This window comes from Pelodiscus sinensis, chromosome 23, assembly GCF_052426305.1.
Source record: "Pelodiscus sinensis isolate ZL-2025 chromosome 23, ASM5242630v1, whole genome shotgun sequence".
NCBI classification, from domain to species: domain Eukaryota; kingdom Metazoa; phylum Chordata; order Testudines; family Trionychidae; genus Pelodiscus; species Pelodiscus sinensis.
In genome coordinates, this window is record NC_143074.1 from 16,241,644 (window position 1) to 16,261,042 (window position 19,399).

The 19,399-nt window shown below is 50.6% G+C and overlaps 1 protein-coding gene across 2 annotated transcripts; it reads left to right on the forward strand.

Moving 5' to 3' along the window:
• Nucleotides 1-535: 535 nt before the first annotated feature.
• Nucleotides 536-19,285, forward strand: CEL (carboxyl ester lipase). Of its 2 annotated transcripts, none has more exons than XM_006136839.5 (11): nucleotides 536-657; nucleotides 6,155-6,305; nucleotides 8,223-8,345; nucleotides 8,931-9,128; nucleotides 9,622-9,752; nucleotides 10,318-10,425; nucleotides 11,381-11,498; nucleotides 13,632-13,818; nucleotides 16,016-16,219; nucleotides 18,161-18,358; nucleotides 18,814-19,285. In XM_006136839.5, the coding sequence occupies exons 1-11, from the start codon at nucleotides 562-564 to the stop codon at nucleotides 19,031-19,033; spliced, it is 1,734 nt and encodes a 577-aa protein (XP_006136901.2). In that variant the 5' UTR covers nucleotides 536-561; the 3' UTR covers nucleotides 19,034-19,285. The 2 variants fall into 2 exon arrangements, with proteins under 2 accessions (XP_006136901.2, XP_075761922.1); XM_075905807.2 differs by having other exon boundaries at nucleotides 8,223-8,294.
• The last annotated feature ends 114 nt before the right edge of the window (nucleotides 19,286-19,399 follow it).

Genomic DNA, 19,399 nt, shown 5'->3' on the forward strand with positions numbered 1-19,399 from the left:
TCATTGCGGGTTCTGTGGTATGAAGCTTATTTAAGCTTTGTACTGCAGAGCCTGCAGCGCACGTAACCTGAAAGATTTTTAACAGTTACACAGTTACCTTATTAAACATCTTTTAACATCTCTAGTGCACATACAAAAATTATTCCGCACATGGATGGAAAAGATTGCTCAGGGGTTAGATATAGGAAACTGATGGGCTGCATGCAGCCGGTGGACGGCAGATTTCCCACCACTGTTTAGCCTAACAGTAAATGTAACTTACGTTCCTCTTGCTTCTAACTTGCATTCTTACAACTTCTTAAAGCGTCTTCCTCCTGCCCCCATAGACCTGTTATAAGTACGAAACTCCTGATAAGGTGGGTTCCAGCCCCTAACAGCAACAGCTGGAACTCTCTCAGACGCTAGTGCCAGTTATCTACATTTTCAACAATTAAAAGATTTGGCTGCAACCAGGTGTGTGTGTGGTCTCTGCTGGCACACGTGACAAGCGGGTGGGGGTTGTGCAGAACTGCGTGGGCTTGTGTCAGCAGCGGTCCTCCTGTACTCTATATATAGGCAGACATGCTTGGACAGGCTTGTCCAACACGCGTCATGGGTCACTGGGAGGTTCTGTGCTTTGCCCTAGCCTGCTACCTTGGAGTAGCAAGGGCTACCACAGTAAGTAGGAGGTTGTTCATGGATGCTTAACAGTCGGCGTAAAGATAAATTGTGCTAGAGTGAAAACAGACTGCCTGGCTTAAAGGAAAAAAAAAGTGCTTTTAAAGCTTTGCATGCCCTTCGCTAGCTGAGAAAACACCTGTTATGTTTTCAGCTATTTTGGATCATTATCTAAGAGGTCCATTAAAAGGAATGTGCAAAGGAGGAAAAAGAGGCTGTGTCCCCTTGCTAGTTTATAGTAGGGCTCCAACCCATTTTTCATTTCTTTTGCAGGTCTCCTTTAATGTATATCTCATTGTCTATTCCCTCTCTGATACAAACCATCGCCTACAGCACTCTTGTTTCCATTTTTAATTTCTTCCTCTTCATTTTTCTGGGCATGGGAAGAAGGAAATTATCAAGTGTGAAAGCCTTGTTGGGAATCCAACAGAAAAGTTGCAAATCTGAATGCACCACTATTTGGGGAATACTAATCGTAACAAATAGAAGCTTTTTACCTATCTTGTACGGAGTTCTACATGTAACCATTGAAAACACTACGAAGGTGTATGTTGTGGATGGTTTGTTGTTGCCATGGGAACCTTAGTTTGCATATCCTGGTGCTGGCGTTCAAATGTGTACCTTTGCATTTTTTTCCTTTTTGACTAGGTTTTAAAGAATAGAAACAAACTCTATCTGAGATGCTATAGTATTGTTTAATACTGTTTTGTGCAACTCAGTAACTTTTAAATGGTGCCACTTTAGAGATACCTAAAATATAGCTGGAGCATTATGGAGTTACTCAGTAGTTGCAGGCAACAATATAACAAAACAGACTCTTTTTTTTTTTTAATTTGCACTGTACTTCAAAATATATATTCTCAAACATACCATGGATTCTGCATGTATTCATTATGCATCCAAAACTCACTGAAATCAGCGGGAATTTTGAGTGTGCCAGGAATTCATGTTGAGGTACAATAGAACTATTCTGCCATGTCTTGTTTTTAAATATTATCTGTTTTAATTTTATATTTAATTTTGCTGCCAATTTTTAAAATAAAACAAATTGAGTTTCTTTCCTGCCAATTGCCTTAATCTATCAGTAGCGGAACCAATCTTATAAACTTTCCAGCATGGTGAACCACTTAGAAACAGATGAGATGAAATGTGGCAAGTTCCAATCCGAATAGGAAATTTTTGAGAAAGGGCTGATTACAGCGGTATCTGAGCAATGTTTCCTCTCATGTTTTCCATCCATGGCAGAATAAATTTTGTCATGTCTGCCAAATGATGTGCACCACCAATAGAAACACATGTTGCTGGCTGTGGGCGCTCTGATAATCAACTGGCTGGCCCAAGTGATCAGCTTACAGGGAACGGTGTATCTGAGATGAAACACACCTAATGGGTGATGTATCTAGAATCAAATACAAACTAAATAAATATCTTATTCTATGGCATTATGCATTTGTTGGAGGCTATTTTCTGTTCTCTGTACTGGTTGATGAATTCTGAACAGCGATGAAAGTGCAGGGCAACCTCAGATTAGCTACAGAAGGGATATTGCATGTCCTGTCTTAAGGTCTTCTCTGAATGGGCATGTCAGGAAGGAAAGTGAGGGACAAGCAGCAGTGCTGCAAACTGTTGATCCGCTGGCCCAAACATTTGTGGGCTGTGGGTAGGTGGGGCAGTTGGTTTTGTTTTCAACTTGGGGTAAAGCAATGTGCTATCCCAGCTAGTGCGTGCAGACAGCTAACTTGGATGCAGTGTTTGGGTGTGGCTGGCCTGTTTCTCTTGCTGATGCTCATCTTCCCATTACGGGCACCCAGGTAGCTTTCATCCGATGAAACAAGTCACCCAGCCTCCATCTCCTGCCTCCACCGAAATGTTGAAGGGTAGGAATTAGTCTTCTATACAGCAGCTGGCCAGATACTTACAGATTAGTGAACATTTTGGCAGCAGGTTCCTGTAAATGTTTTACGTTTTGCTTCACATCTGTTATAGCTTGACTCTCAGATCCTCTGTAAAATAAATTAAGGTCCAGGTCGGTGGGTTATGAGTTGACCTCGCTTCTGTAAGCCCTTGAAGTGGGCAGTTAAAGTCAGATACTCAGGCTCCACTGAGAATCCCAATGTGTGTTGATACTCAAGGGATCTGGGTGCCTGACTCCCTTAATCTTCAGCAAAAATCATAGCATCAAAGAACACTAGCACTGAAAGGGCCCTTGAGAGGGCATCAAGTCCAGCCCCCTGCCCTCGTGGCAGGACAAAGCACTGTCTAGAACTAGATCAAGGGTGAGAACGACTAGTCGACTATCTGATAAGCAAATGCTTATCGGATAGTCGACACTAGTCAACTGGTTGCTTCCCCCCACTCTTGCTGCCTCTATCGGAAAGAGGCAGCAAGGGAGGAGAGGAAGGGGTGATTCAAAGCAGCAGAGCCCCGTGGGCTGGGCTTTGAAATGCCACGTGCAGCCTGGTGCCAGCTGGGCGTCCCCAGCTGAACCCAGGCTCCATGTGATGCTGCTGCTTTGAAATGCTGCAGAGAGCCTGACACTGTGGAGAGCCTGACGCTGGGCTCCCCGCGGTGTTTCAAAGTGGCAGCGCCGCATGGAGCCTGGAGTCAGCTGTGGGGATTCAAGCATCCCCTGCTGATCCTGGGTTCCATGTGGTGCCGCCATTTTGAAATGCTGCGAGGAGCACGGGGCCCACGGGGGACTGGTTGAATCCCCCGCTGGCTTCGTGCTCCCTGCCGCACTTTCACGTTTGAAGTGTAGCAACAGCAAATTGCATCGACTATTCGATTAGCCAATTCATCTAAATTTAACATCCCTAATCTAGAGCAGGGTAGGTAAAATCAGGCCTGGGGGCCGCATCCAGCCCACCAAACGTTTCTTTCTGACTCATCTAGCTGATTAGCAGAGCATGCACTTACAGCCGGCAGTGTGTGTTCAGCTGCCCCTCCCCCCACCTTGCTCCATCTGGCAGCTGAGCGGCTCCCAGGATTCTCCTGCTAGCTGTGCAGAGTGGGGGGAAGAATGGGGGGGGGTGTAAGATGGGGGGAGAACTTAAGTCAGGCTGTGCTCCCTGCCCCTGTACCCATCTCTGCAGAGCAGGGCTTGGGGAGAGGGAGCAGCAGAGCTGCTCCAGTCTGAGGTGTGGCTGGTAAGTGACTCAGATGAGGGAGGAGACAACAGAGCATGACAGATTTCCCTTAAAGAGACAGAGCATGGCTTCTCTCAGAAATGATCCCTGCAGCAGCCAGGACACACACTCTCCGTGTCACTGTCGCACACCCCCAGTCTCTTCCACACACACACGAGTCCCTGTCCTATACACATGGCCACACACACTCAAACTGTCAGTGTGTCACACACAAAAAGTGTCTCTTTCATACTCATATGCTCTCTTTGTCTCTCTACCTATAGCCCGCAACTCCACCCCTTCTGCTGTGAGCCAGCCCACAACCATGTACCAAAATTTGTGATGTGCCCACCCTGATCTAGATTATCCCTGACAGATGTTTATCTAACCTGCTCTTAAAAAGGGCCAATGATGGCGTTTCCACAGCCTCCCTGGGCAATTTATCCCTCTGCTTAACCACCCTCACAGTTAGGCAGTTGTTCCTAATGTTCAACCTAAACCGCCCCAAAATCCCACCCATTGGCTACGTCTTGACTGGCCCCTTCTTCAGAAGAGGCATGCTAATTTCTAACTTTGGAATAGGGAAAGCTGCGGGGGATTTAAATATCCCCTGCGGGATTTAAATAAACATGGGCGCCGCTTTTTTTCCGGCTTGGGGAAAAGCCGGAAAAGAGCGTCCAGACTGGCGCGATCCTCCGGAATAAAGCCCTTTTCCGGAGGATCTCTTATTCCTACTTGAAAGTAGGAATAAGAGATCCTCCGGAAAAGGGCTTTATTCCGGAGGATCGCGCCAGTCTGGACGCTCTTTTCCGGCTTTTCCCCAAGCCGGAAAAAAAGCGGCGCCCATGTTTATTTAAATCCCCCGCGGCTTTCCCTATTCCAAAGTTAGAAATTAGCATGCCTCTTCCGAAGAAGGGGCCAGTGTAGACGTAGCCATTGTGAATAAAATACTTATATTGCACTGGCTGGTTTCTTTCTTTGGTATTTCATTAAACAACATTTAATTCAAAACTTCCTCACTAGAACTCCATTTATTTCAGCTGCTCTAACTTACTTTAAGTGCCATTTCCCAATTTTGATGTCCTCTTAAATGCCAGAAGATACAAACTGGAGCAAAAATCATTGTAGGCACCTAACTGCACAAGTGATTAGCAAAAATTGGTCATCAAGTTGTCTCTCTCAAAGTGGAGCTTAAGGATGCTTTTCAGTGGTCAAAATGGGTTGGCTGTTGGCAACGACTTTCATGTACGGTATTCCGCTCTTCACCATGATGTGCTTTGAGACTGGGACCATCCTTAAAACATCAAGCGCAACTCCTGTCGAGTGAGGTTTGCAAAACTAGCCATTAGCAATCAGGGACGTTAGAGATCGTTTAATTCAATAATCGTGTAACCAAACAAAATCTTAGCAGTTACACAATTATTCAATAGTCTCGGGGGGTGGGGGGTGGGGGCAGGGCTGGCAGTGAATGGGCGTCCAGCCCTCTCACAGGAAGTCCCTTGCCACCCCGTGCTGCTGCCTCAGTATCAGAGACAGCAGTGCAAGGCAGAAAGTGGGAGCCTGTACATGAGGGGAACCCGTTTAAAAATTGGCTCCCTGCACAGATTGGCTCCTGCCTGCTGCCCTACGCTGCTGCCTCTGATACAGAGGCAGCAGCCTCTTTCTGTGGGGGGGAAGGGGGTCTGAGCTCCCCACTGACAGGCTGTGTTGCCTGTTCCCCCAGCCTCCTGTATTGCTGCCTCTGTGGGAGGCAGCAAGGGTGGGGGGCAGGTGGGTCTGTAGGATCGGGTGCTCGTGACGAACTAGTTTAAAACCAGACTCCCCATGGGCACCAGCTCCTGCCTCCCCAGGGGAGGGGCGTGCATGTATGTGTTTGGATTAACTGATAAACCCAGGCCTATCAGTTAATTGTTTACACGACACTGCTAACATCCCTACTTGGTCTTGCAAAGTGCTCAGCAATAGCAGGCAACAAGTGCCTTCAGCTCCCTTTGACTTCATGCCACCTCCTTGCTGGTTTTCAGCATCCCTGCCTGTAAAGTGCCGTCAGCATTTATCACTACCTAAGGCTTGTGAAACATTTCGAAATCCCTGCTGGGTAAAAATCCTGAATGCGCAAATGCAAATGCTGCACTAATAGAAATGAACGTGGGATTCATTAATTGTATAAAGAGGCTTCAGAGGATGCTCTTTCACGACTGATGTAAAACAAGTCTGGTTTGGAACACAGCTGCTGTGGAAACATGCTGCTTTCATAGCGACTGCATCTTAGGGCTAAACAAACGGGGCGGGTTGTTGGTCCTGCTCTGAGTTCTGCCGATGTTCACACAACGGTGTTTGTTGTCCCCTCTCTCCTCTTGGCACATGCTTAGCTGGGTGTGGTGCACACCGAAGGAGGTTTTGTCGAGGGTATCAGTGAGAGACTGGGACTCTTCGGGAACTACATCGATATCTTCAAAGGAATCCCTTTTGCTGCTCCTCCAAAGAATTTTGAAGACCCCAAACCACATCCTGGCTGGTCTGGTAAGACACAGAAGGTCTTTTGGTTTCTGTCCCCCATCACTCTCAGAACGTGTTAATTCTCAAACCATCTTGGAAGGCTGGTTCGTTTCCCCAATACGGCATTAACCACCTTGTTGAGTATTGGGGGGTACGTTTACACAGCAGGGTTAACTTGAAATAAGCTACGTAAATTGAGCCACGTCCATTGCATAGCTTATTTTGAAATTGGGAGCGTCTACACAGCACTTAGTTCGAAATAGAGCCCTCTTCCTCCAACTTCCCTTGCTCCTTGTACACAGAGCCGGCTTGAGCCCCTTTGGTGCCCTGGGCCCGGGCGAGTGGCGCCCCTCCCACACAGGGCGCATGCGCAGGCCCGCCCCTGGGACGTTCGGTGCATGCGTGGGCTGGTCATGGCTGCTAGCGCGCAGCCCGGGGCCCACCCCCGAAGTGCACGGTGCATGCACTGTCCAGCCCGGCCACCACTGCTGGTGCACACAGCGGGCCGTACAGGGCCCCACAGCCGTGGGGGCAAGGGCGCTGCTGTCTGGTGCCGTGCGGCCGGTGCTGCAGGAGCCGGGCACGCGGTTCCTGATGGCAACTAAAAGGGACACCGCGCGCCCCTTACAGCTGCCATCAGGCGCCCCCCGTGGGTTGGCGCCCTGGGCAGCTGCCCGGCTCGCCCATGCCTCCGTCCGGCCCTGCTCGTACAAGGACAGTTACAGGAGTCAGCGTACGAAGTCCCCAGCTCAACAGTATTTTGACATTATTTTGAAATAACTTCCTGCTGTAGAGATGCGGACTAAGTTATTTCAAAATAATGTTGCGGGGTAGGCGTACCCTGAGAGGCCTCCTGTGAGAAGGTCTCTGGTTTTCATACCCCTGTTGGTCAATTATGGTTACGGCTGAATTAACCACATTGGGGGTGTATTTTGCTCCATCCTCATGAATGTCCAAGTCCGGTATCCCTCTTCTGACATTGCCCTTTTCAGAGGCATAGCTTGCCCCAGCAGTAACATGCTTGGACTTGCATTCAGGCCCTCAGCAGGGCCTGTTATTGTGTGCAGGACCTGGAGCTGGTGCTGCTTTCGTTCACTAAGGCTATGTCTAGACTGCAGGCTTCTTTCGAAAGAGGCTCTTTCGAAAGCATCTTTCGAAAGAGCATCTTTCGAAAGATCGCGTCTAGACTGCAGGCGGATCTTTCGAAAGAGAAATCCGCTTTTTCGAAAGAGAGCACCCAGCGAGTCTGGATGCTCTCTTTCGAAGACGGCCTCTTTACATTGAAGAACGCCTTCCTTCGAAAGAGGGACTTTCGAAGGAAGGCGTTCTTCCTCGTGAAACGAGGTTTACCGCCATCGAAAGAAAAGCCGCGTTCTTTCGAAATAATTTCGAAAGAACGCGGCTTGAGTCTGGACGCAGGGGAAGTTTTTTCGGGAAAAGGCTACTTTTCCCGAAAAAACCCCTGAGTCTGGACACGGCCTAAGTGAATGTCACTAAGATGTTGCCCGGGCTATTAGCAGGGAGCGTTGTCACCAGGAACTCTCCTCTGTGGAGGTGCTGGGACAGCGCGGTCCCTGCAGGTTCTGTGGCCGCAATTCCCAAAGGTTCCTGAGGTTTTAAGCTGTTGTAGCTCATCGGTTAACTGATTAAAGGGGAGGTGGGCCTGGGGGCCTGCCACAGACAGTGGATGCTTCAGCCAAGCTGCAGTGTCCCCTCTGTGATGGGAGCAGCCCCCGGTCTGTGGTGGGTGGGGAGCTGCTCCAGCCCCGCACTGGTTAACCGGTTAACCATTCACCTCCCTAGTTTCCTCACAGTTGTTCTGCCAGTTGGAACCAGTGTCGTGGTGGTGAGTGAGGGGCCAGGAACAGGGCCTGGCTCTCAAGCCTACAGGATGGAGCTGGGGGTTCTGAAGTGGGGGTGTTGTCTTCTTTCTCCTCGTAGGTACGCTGAAGGCCAAGGAGTACAAACACCGTTGCCTGCAGGTCACGCTCACCCAAATCGGGACTCGTGGGAGTGAGGACTGTCTTTATCTGAACATCTGGGTCCCTCAAGATAAGAAGGGAGGTACAGGCTTGATGGTAGCAGGAGGGAGATGAGGCAGGGCTGAGCAGCTCCATGTTTGGCTGTCCGTCCCTGACCGGCTCCCTGGGGGCTATGGTCAGGCGGACCCGGAGGCAGAAGTTTCTGTGCTCACCCAAGAGACTTGCTCATACTCGAGGGGGGTGACGCCTGCTGGGGAATGGACCCAGCAGATGGCATCCTGCCTATGTGGCGTGGTGGGGCTTGGGTTTCATTTGGAAGGACTCTGCCCCTGTGTAAACCATAAGAACGGCTGTACTGGGTCAGACCAAAGTTCCATCTAGCCCAGTAGCCTGTCTGCTGACAGTGGCCAGCACCAGGTGCTGCAGAGGGGGTGGACCGAAGACAATGATCAAGCGATTTGTCTCCTGCCATCCTTCTCCAGCCTCTGACAAACAGAGGCCAGAGACACCATTTCTATCCCCTGGCGAATAGCCTTTTATGGACCTAACCTCCATGAAATTATCTAGGTTCTCTTTAAACTCTGTTATAGTCCTAGCCTTCACAGCCTCCTCTGGCAAGGAGTTCCACAGGTTGACTACATGCTGTGAAACCCTCCCTTTCCCACAGTGTCCACCAATCTGCCAGTGATGGTCTGGATCTATGGAGGCGGATTCCTGGTTGGAGGTGGACAAGGCGCGAACTTCCTGAACAACTACCTCTACGATGGCCAGGAGATCGCGGTGCGAGGAAAGGTCATCGTGGTGACCTTGAACTACCGGGTGGGACCACTGGGCTTCCTCAGCACGGGTGACTCCAGTATTCCAGGTATGGCAGCTGCTGCACTTCGCTCCGGAAACCTCCTTCCTATTTCCCCCAACCTCTGCACACACTGGGAAATCTGCTGCCACCGCGCTCCCTAGATTGAGGGTATTTGAGGCACGGTGGGGGTGCTGGTTAGATGGGCCGGAGACCCACCAAAGGCTGTCTGCCTGCCCATCACCTCTTGTCTCTCCTATCTGACCAGTTGGTGAGCCAAGTTAAGATACTGCAGGATTTCTGAGGGGATAACACCTCAAACGCAAGGTCTCGGCTTTGCTTCAGCATGTGGCATGAGGAGAACGAGGTTGTCCAGAGGGGGAAAAGCCCTTGATTAAATGCACAACTTCACAAAACACATAACCATGGGCTCACGAGCCAGGAACTCCTGAATTCTAAGCTCAGCTCTGATACCGAGGGAAGCTGGGCGTGTGGGGCAGGGTGGACTTCGAGCCTCGCTGCTTCCGTTCTCTCCTCGTTGTCTATGCCGTCCCTTGGCCAGGTAACTACGGGCTGAAGGACCAGCACATGGCCATTGCTTGGGTGAAGAGAAACATCAAGGTCTTTGGGGGCGACCCAGAAAACATCACCATCTTTGGGGAGTCTGCTGGCGCTGTCAGCGTCTCGTTACAGGTGGGTGATTGCCACTGGGCCTTCGGGGAGGGAGAGAGGGGGGGCACTTTCCCCTCAGTTTTGTGAAGGGAAAACTGCCTTATCACAGCTGGTTTTGCTGGGCTTCTCTCACTGCAGGTGCTGTCCTGGGAGGACAATAGGTCCACCCAAAGGGCATTCATTTGAGCTGCCCACCCTGCATGGAGAAAGGAATTGTTTTCCTCACAGCGGCTCTCGGCTTTGCTTTCAAAACGTCCTTTCTAAACCCTCCATAGCCAGATGGGGAGGGTGCTGCTTCTCCAGGCACTGTCCTGCCTTAGGGTTTCCTTGGGGTAACAGTATCTGTTGTCTGCCCCAGCCTGCTCTCCTATTGGTGCCTTGCTGGCTGTAATATCTCAGCACCATGGCTGCCTTGAGTTTTAGACGACTGAGTCTCCGTGTTCCTGAGACCCTGTAAGAGGCTGAGACGTGTACAGAGCGAACAACTTTTCTGACCTCATATAAAGCCTTGGCTGTACCAGAATACGGGCGGATCTTTTCAGGGCTTGATACCGAATAACCCTCCTGTTCCTCTTCCACGTGGCAGATGCTGGCGCCATCCAACAAGGGGCTGTTCAAACGAGCCATCAGCCAAAGCGGCGTTGCTCTGTGCAGCTGGGCTATCCAGGAGAATCCCCTCGCCTTGGCTACCAAGGTAAAATTGGACTCCAGAAATAGGGCCGTGTCCCGAGGCAAATTTCCCAGGGCTTTGTCAGGCTGCCGTCTGCGAGGGGGTGCACAGCAGCTGCAGGGGGACAAATCGTGCTCCAGTTACTCAAGCCATTTGGATTCAGAGCCGCGCTGACACCGCCAAATTGAGGCCAGCTGGGACTTGCTGGTGTAACCCACATACCTTTTGGGTGTGGTTCACTGTCTCGTCTAGTGGCACTTAGAACACTTATAGAGGGAATAATGCGTCTGCGCTACAGCCTGAGCAGAGAGCCAGATGGCTTTTAGTTCAAGCAGCAGAAGCTCATGCGACAGCGAATATAGGGCAGAGCGAGCGGGGCTGCTGCTCCAGGCCCCGTGCTTCAATAAGCCCTGTGCCCTGCACCCCGCAAAACTCTCACCCGCCCCTGGGCTCATGCATTAAGCTCCAGAGGTCCCAGGTTTGGTTCCGCCTGTCGGCATTACACTTGTATGTGAAAAAACTGAGGGTGATTTAATCAGCAGGTGCTGCAACAAAACTAAATGTTCAGAGCAGGACAATGCACTGCAGAGGTGGGGAATTTGCAAATGAAACTCTAGGGCATGGGTTCCCAAACTGGGGGTGTGTGAAGAAATGCCGGGGGGGGGGGGGTGAGGTGACCCAGCCCTACCTCCCCCAGTCAATACCCCCAAGTTTTACTGCTATTTTTGTTTTTTGACCCGATTAGTCCTTTTTTTTTTGCTCAACAAGTTTTGCTATTTTTCTTGGGGGGTGGGGGGGGCGCATGAGGGTTTCTCAAAAAATCAAAAAGGGGGGGTGATGCCAAAAAGTTTGGGAACCACTGCTCTAGGGCTTAGAAAGCAGCTCTCCCTTCCCCCAGTGGCTATTAGCTCAGTGCTAATTCCTGGCAGGTGGTGCCAATGGCGGCCAGGAGTAACTCCATGGTCGTTTCTCCCTGCAGGTTGCAGCGAAGGTGGGCTGCCCTACGGACAACACCACAGCCATGGGCAACTGCCTGCGTGTCACCGACCCCCAGGCTGTGACACTGGCCTACCACCTGGACATGATCAACCTGCCCTGTGAGTGGGTGGGTGCTAGCGGGACGGGTACCTGGGCTGTAGGCCCACAGAGCCCGGTCAGTGAGCAGACGGGGGATTCTGAGGGACGCTGTATTGACTGGGACGGGTCGTGCTGAGAAGGAGGTCTTGCTCCTTAGCACCGTGGCACTGCACTACCCAGGTAGCCACCTTAACGCACCCTCTGGGTCCCGTTCTGCACCCCACTTTATATCCTGTGGAAGCAGAGAGAGGAATTCAGGAGCAAAACTCAGAATTGTCACTGCCCTGCAATTGTCAATTGAGCCACTAGATGGAGCCTATGAGCCAGCAAGACCTATCCTCCATACCAGAGGTGGGCAATAATTTTCAAGAGGGGGGGGCCCTCCAAGATTTTGGAAAGTGGTCGCAGGCTGCACTGTTTCATGGTATTAATGGAGATGCAGGGTCTGGGATGGAGGTTGGGTGCAGAAGGGAGCTTGGGGTAAGGGACTGGGGTGCAGGAGGGAGACTGGAGTCTGGGAGGGAGTTGGGATGAAGCAGGTGGTTGTGACCTAGGGCAGGGGACTGGAGTGCAGGGGTTTGGGATGTGCCCTAGAGTTGGGGGGATTGGGATCTGGGACAGGAGAGTGAGGTGCCAGTTCTGGGAGGGGGTTTAGGTGTAAAAGGGGGCCAGAGGGTTTGGGTTTGTTGAATGCAGGGGAGGAGGCAGAGAGTTGGGGCAGGAAAGGGCTGGGGTGCCAGAAGCAGGCTGTGGCCAAGAGACTTTCTTGCCAGCTGCAAAACTAGCCTGCTTGCCTGCAGAGCTTAAAATGTTTCCCAGCCAGCCAGCCTGCTTCCCAGGAGGGGGCGGGGGGGGGGGGGGGGGGCATGAATCTTCTTAGCTGCCTCTTATTCTAACAAGCAGCTCCTATTGGCTGGTTTCTGCCAGAAACCGGCCAATGGGAATGTGCTGGGGGGGGGCGGAATGGCTCATAAAACTTCTCCCCTCCCCTGCAGTTTCAAAACAGAAATGGAGCCCTGCCAGGCACACAGAGTTGCAGGGCAAGCAGGGGAGCCTGCCTGGGGCTCCCTGCTGCCTCTGCGGGCTGGATCCGGTGGCTTGGTGGGCTGGATCTGGCCTGTGGGCCATAGTTTGCCCAGGTCTGCTCCATACACTCTGTGCTGCTGTCCATCCCCACCGCGTGTGGTCTATGAATAAGGACCGAGCCTGGACATTCCTCCCTCGCCCCCCTTCAGGATCTTGTTCCTGGGTGGGTGGGGGGAGCTGGCCTACTGCTTGCACGGAAGCCCCCTGTCTGAACTCTCAGCTGCTGTGTCCACCACTGCTCGAGGCCTCTTCTGGCAGCAGGTGAACATGGCTGGAACAGGTTTAAAACCAAACAAAGAGACATATTTCTTCACGCACTGCACAGTCAACCTGTGGAACTCCTCGCCAGAGGATATTGCAAAGGCCGGGACTGTAACAGGGTTCAAAAAAGAGCTAGATAAATTCATGGAGGATAGATCCATCACTGGATATTAGCCAAGACGGGTAGGAATGATGTCCCTGAGTCTCTGTCAGAGGCTGGGCATGGGCCACAAAGGATGGATCATTTGGTGATTCCCTGTTCTGTTCATTCCCCCTGGGGCATCTGGCCTTGCCTGCTGTCAGTTGACAGGATACTGGGCTAGATGGACCGTTGGTCTGACCCAGTGTGGCTGTTCTGATGCCTGAAGGAGCTTTTGCTTACGCGTGAACTCCACGCTTCTGCGGCCTTGGCTGGGCAGGTTCACAGACTTTTTGAGGCCAGGTTGCTTCTGAGGTCTTCTGTTCTCCCCCTCTGCCACCATCATGCAGTAGCTGTGATGTCTGGCAAAAGGCTCTTGCACCGGATACACCTCATGCAGGGCAGCCAGAAGGGGTGCAAGGCAAGAGAGCTATCTATATACTAGTGTTGCACACCTATAACCCCCCCTCCACTAGGTAACAGGTAAAATGCTGGCCCCTCTGAAGGGCCTGACAAGGCTCCTACTGAAGTCAATGGAGCCAGGCTATCATCCCAGCGGTGGACCCAGAACTCGCTGTGCAAAGCAGCTGTGGGCCATGCTAGCCAAGAGGGCTTTTGGCTCCTATCACGGCTACATGAGGGTTTTCTGTCTCCTTCCCTCCTGCAGACCCTCTAGTCCATTACCTGGCCTTCACTCCTGTGGTGGACGGAGATTTCCTTCCAGACCGGCCTGAGAAGCTCTTTGCTAACGCTGCAGACATTGATTACATTGCGGGCACGAATAACATGGACGGGCACTTCTTCGCTTCCATTGACATGCCTGCTCTCAACCGCCCGCTCGTGAAGATCACCGCGTAAGCAGCAGCAGCCCGGATCGGCACAGCCGGGGAAAGGAAACAGGAGTTGGGCTGCTGAAGCAAGGGGGCCGACGATGAGCCCCTAAGAACCGGCAGAGCAGACACACGCTTGGTAGCAGGAACACTGCCCTTCCATAGCCAGGGGGTCTCAAACTGGACCTCCTAAGCTTATTAGTGGGGGGGGGGGGTTGCAAGCCAGCAGCCTCCACCCCCAAACCCTGCATCGCTGCTAGCATTTATAATAGTGTTAAATATAAAAAATGTGTTAATGGGGGTGGGGTGTGTGTGTGGCTTGCACTCAGGTTTGCTATGTGAAAGGAAAATGGAAAAGTTTGAGGGCCCAGCTACAGCAGTTCAGACCTGGGCCAAACTAGCACCTGTTTAGATACAGCTTCTCTCTTGCCCCGCGAAAGGCCTGGGTAAGGCGAGACATGGCGTATAAATACAGGCAGTCCCCAGGTTACGTACAAGATAGGGACTGTAGGTTTGTTCTTAAGTTGAATTTGTATGTAAGTCGGAACTGGTACATATCGTAGGGGAAACTCTAGCCAAACATTTCTCCAGAGCTCAGTTTTATTCTCCCACACCTCACTTCCCTCAGTCCTTTCTTCTCAAGCTGAGGTGTCTGCTGAGAAAAGCCGCTCCGCGTCTCCCTGGTCTGCTGGGGGGGGAGGGGGCGCTAGCTTCACGTCTCCCTGGTCTGCTGAGGGGGGGAGGGGGAGCGCTAGCTTCGCGTCTCCCTGGTCTGCTGGGGGGAAGCAGCTAGTGCGGGGTTGCCTCACCCCGTTTGTAAGTAGGGATCCGATGCAAGTCGGCTCCATGTAACCCGGGGACTGCCTGTACTCTCTTGCGGACGGGCATTGAGAGCCGAGAGGCGGTTCTGGGAGCTAGCCTGCCGCTTTGCCTCTTGCAGCATTTAGCCAGGGCCTTAGCAAGGAGAACTCCCCCTTTTCCTCCAGCATTCAAACAACACCCCATGGGGGGAGAGGGGCTTTTGGATTCCTCACGTATGAGACCTCCCTGCTACAGTGACTTGGCCTTGCAAGTAGAGCGCATAGAGCGATGTTGGCTCCACGGGCGATGGCTGTACTAAGACACTGGGTGCAAGAACCGCCATAGAATTCTAGAGGGCTCCAGCTCCCCCTGGCTCCTTCCTGTTCCTTGGGTGGGGAAAAGGGAGTGAAGTGGAGATGCTGACTCTCTCTGAGCCAGGACCAGGACTCAGGCTGTGGAGCTAGAGCTTCGCTGAGCAGGATGTAGGAGGAAGAAGCCTCTTGCCCTTCAGCAGGGGAGCTCATGCCGGGACTGGGCTGGTAGGGACCAAGCTGCCCAGTCCAGTGCTTGAGTGACATGGTGCCTTCCCATGACTGGAGCAATGGGCAGGGGCAGCCCCTTGCAGCAGGAATGAGCATGGTTATTAGTGAGCTTGGCCTGGGGGAAGGGCAAGGAGTCGACAGCCCTGAAGGCGTGTCTCCATTGAGCAGGTAGGGCATGGTCAGGCAGCTTCCCTGCCTAGCCTCAACCAATGCCCCTTAGGGGGGCAAGGGGGGGGAAATGGGTGCTTAGGGGGGCGACGCCAAATGTGATGCAGAACTTTTCCTCTGGAGTCTGGACACCAGCTCCCCTCCCCAACAGCTACCAGATGTTGGTAACCCACCATCACCCAGCTCTGCATTTCAACAGGCAGCCTCGTGCCTGAAGGACACTTGTCTAGGCCACCAAGAGCCAGGTCTCTGAGTCTATTTCGATGCATCCCCAGCCACCACGTAGCTCAGGGCTACTCAACTTTGGAATCCCTGGGGGCCACAATGATACTCACTGCACATGCCAAGGGCTGCAACTTAAGTGTGGTTGCATATACGTGCCAATATATATGCAAATAGCTTCTTTTACACAATGCCCCCATGCTCCCAGCACCTCCTCCCTGGGTGCTAGAAATGCTGACATCCTGGACCCATCTATTCCAGCCAGCCCATCTACTTGCATCTTTCAATGCTCACCCCACCTGGGAGACACCGTGCCGTTGTGGAGCATGTTCCCACTGGAGGCCATGTTGAAAGGATCCCATCTGTGGGTCACATGTTGAGCCCCATGTAAACCCAAACCGCACCACGAGCCACAAAAACGGGTTTTGGCCACATGTGGCCCACAGAGTTGCCCTGACTTAGCTAACAGGTGTCGTGTGTGTTTTCAGGGAGGAAGTCTATAACATAGTGCGGGGGCTGACTCTGGAGAAGGGTGTGGAAGGAGCAAATGCCACTTTCGCCCTATACACCCAGATGTGGAACAACAATCCTGACCAGGAGGTCATGAAAAGGACGGTGGTGGACTTGGAAACTGATTACATCTTCCTGATTCCCACGCAGAATACACTCGCACTGCATAAAGCGAATGCTCGGTGAGTCTGACAGAGGGTAGGGCTGGGGCCTAGGAACAGAGGAGAGCAATTTAAATCAATTCCTTTCCCCCCTGGTTTAAAGCAGCAAGCTGGAGCCCTTGATTTAAATCATTGTTTTGCACGTTTAGCAGTTTGCCTAAAGGCTGCATCTACAAGGTAGCTTTTTCCCCCCCCTCAAAAACATATGCAAATTAGGTGAAATGTGGAATAGTACCAAGCCTCATTTGCATAAGTAATGAGCACCCATTTTTGCACAAGAGGCTTCCTGAAAAAATGAGGAAGAATGGCTCTTGCGCAAGAAGGGGTTTTTGTGCAAAAAGGCACCGTCTACACGGCTCGTTTATGCGCAAAAGCCTCTTGCAGAAAAACAGGCGCTCATTACTTATGCAAATGAGGCTCAGTGATATTCCACACTTTGCCTCATTTGCATACATTTGTGAGGAAAAAGGCTCCAGTGTAGACGTAGCCAAAGAGAGGTTGATTCTCATTGCTTATAAATCAGTACACCATGTTGAATTGTGACTATATAATCCATTCCACATCTCTTGCTACCCAGAAGGTTACACCCCTCTGTGCATTCATTTCAGCTGTTTTATAGCTAGACATGCACATTTATTCAGATTCTTAATTTCTACTTTTGCTGTTAATCTCCAATACAGAAATGGTGAATAATACCTTTAATACTTGTGTCAAGCTCCATTTGAATAGAAATAGGAATTTTACTAAAGGCACAGAACCAGGATCTTACACTGGTGTAGTTAAATAAGCTACTTCAAAAACAAAACATTTTGATAAATGTAAGAAAAAATAGCACATTTTATTTTTAAAGGAAGCATCAACTGCAGCTGGTGTCTTGAACGCTATTTCTGGATAAACTTAAACAACAAATGGTCTGGTAGCACTTTATAAACCAACGAAACATACAGCTCATTTTCTGAAGAAGTGGGCTGTGCCCACGAAAGCTCATGATACCATCTACATGTTTTGTTAGTCTATAAAGTGCTACCAGACTATTTGTTGTTTAAGTTTATCCTAGACAGACTAACTCAGCTACCCCCTGAAGCTTCATTATTTCTAGACCTTCTTATCCTTCAAAAGTTTAGGTCTCATCCTCTCACATCTCAAAGTGTGAGAAGAAAACAAGCATTTCTGCCTTTTCAGCTAATCAGTAAGCTGTGCCAATTGAATAAACTGACATGAAAAAAAAAAATTCTCTGCCCCTGCAGAAGAGGCTACTGCTGTCAAAATAGACTGTGGATCAGGTGCTCAAACACAGATTTCCAACAGTTCAGTGGTTTGATTTCCTTTAAAATTTAGGATTTGCTTAATGTCTTCATTTGATTACTAGATTATAGCTGATTTAAGCCTTAATACTGTTTTCGTTTCAAATAGGTTTGTTTTCAAATAGAATTTTTTTTTTAAATCATTGATTTTTAATTCATACTGCTGGTTGGTTGGTGATTCAAGAATGTCTCTTCTTGGCACATTTGGGTGAAGTTTGGTTTTGTTTGTAGAAAAGCTTTTACTCTCACTGCCAAGAAAAGACTTAAATATTCCCATGGAAACAGATTTAGGGGGAAAAAACCCACCTCCAACTTTCTCTGCTCTCATTTCCCGGCTCCCCCTTGCCACATTAAAAGAGGGGCAGGAGAACCACAGTGAAATTAGAATCCTCTAGACACTGACTTTAATCTGTTCTCCACATCTGGAGAGATGAGAAAAAAAAAGGGGTCGGGGGATTATGAATGATGGAGAATAAATGAGATTTGTACAGACACAGTTGAGGTATCTGGATAAACGGAAGGACAAGTATTTGTAAGATTTTAAGCTGACAGTAAACGTCTCTCTTCCAAGACTGAACCACTCCATTGCCAATATCAGTCTGGTGTTAGGTGAGAGCATGGCTCTCTTCACATGCTTAAACATGTTTGGTTTCTGCAGGAATGCCAAGACTTACAGCTACCTGTTCTCCCAGCCTTCTCGCATGCCTGTGTACCCCAGCTGGGTCGGAGCAGACCATGCCGACGACCTTCAATATGTCTTTGGGAAACCCTTCGCTACCCCGCTAGGCTACTTCCCTAAGCACAGAACTGTCTCGGCTGCCATGATTGCTTATTGGACCAACTTTGCTCGAACGGGGTAAGGAGCTGGGGCAGTGACCTCCCTGTTGCGATCTTCCTGCACCTCCTGTTAGCCTTTTGGGGCGAACGGCCACAGCACCCACCCCATTGGAAGTGGATCCTCGAGTAGCATTTGCTCCAAGGTCCCTCCTTGAGATAGGGGAATGGCAAAAGCAGGTATCTTCAGTGGAACATATTGTTCCAGTGTAAAGTCACTGTGCTAATATACACATTCTTCCCAGTGCCCAGCCATCCATGAGCTAATCAGCAAAGCCTGGCTCCTCCCAGTAAGTCAGTACTCAACCCTTACTCCCAGACGGCTGCTCACGTTCAAGCAGGCAGGGACATGATTCCTTCTCCCAGGGTGAGAGACCATTAGAAAATGAAACCCTGAGTGAAACCTTGCAGACTAGGTGCAGCCCCTCCACTCCCCCCAGCTTTGCATTTAACCCCGGCTGTTGTGTCTGCTTGCAGCGACCCCAACAAAGGGGAATTGTCTGTGCCCATCGGCTGGGTGCCCTACACGCAGGAGCAGGGCTACTACCTCGAAATCAACAGCGACATCAACTATGATTCAGCAAAGGAAGGGCTGAGAACCCCCTACGTGAAATTCTGGAGTACAACCTACCAGAAACTGCCTACTGTTCCTCTCACTGGCCTGGATGGGAGCCAGGCCAACAAAACGACCAACTAATTCTGTTCAACCAACCAACCAACCACAAAACTGGCCAAGTTCTGATTAAATTCTTGTTTCTCACCGCAACTCCTGCCCTCTTCCAGTCTCCTTGCAGCAGAATTTTCCCTAAGAACAGTGGGAGAGAGTGTGATTAAATTTACGGGGTGTTTTCTGTCCTGTGAAAAATATACCTGGTGGTGCTTGATGCATGGAGCTGTTATACCCGCAACATGTTCTTGCCTAATATACTCTCTTCACGTAACAGTCAAACTTTGCACTGAGATGCTTTAAAGGGGTTGCTTGCAATTGGGGTCTTTCACACACGTGTCAGACTGATCCCCCGCCCCCCAGCACAGACAAGCCTTATTCAAATCAGCTGGCTGC

What these genes read in the sequence shown, in the direction of transcription:
- CEL (XM_006136839.5), top strand. Translation starts at nt 562, where the DNA reads ATGCTTGGACAGGCTTGTCCAACACGCGTCATGGGTCACTGGGAGGTT. An exon ending in CCCTCAAGATAAGAAGGGAG is followed by an intron (nt 8,346 to 8,930) that starts GTACAGGCTTGA and finishes CCTTTCCCACAG; the next exon opens with TGTCCACCAATCTGCCAGTG. An exon ending in CTGTCAGCGTCTCGTTACAG is followed by an intron (nt 9,753 to 10,317) that starts GTGGGTGATTGC and finishes TCCACGTGGCAG; the next exon opens with ATGCTGGCGCCATCCAACAA.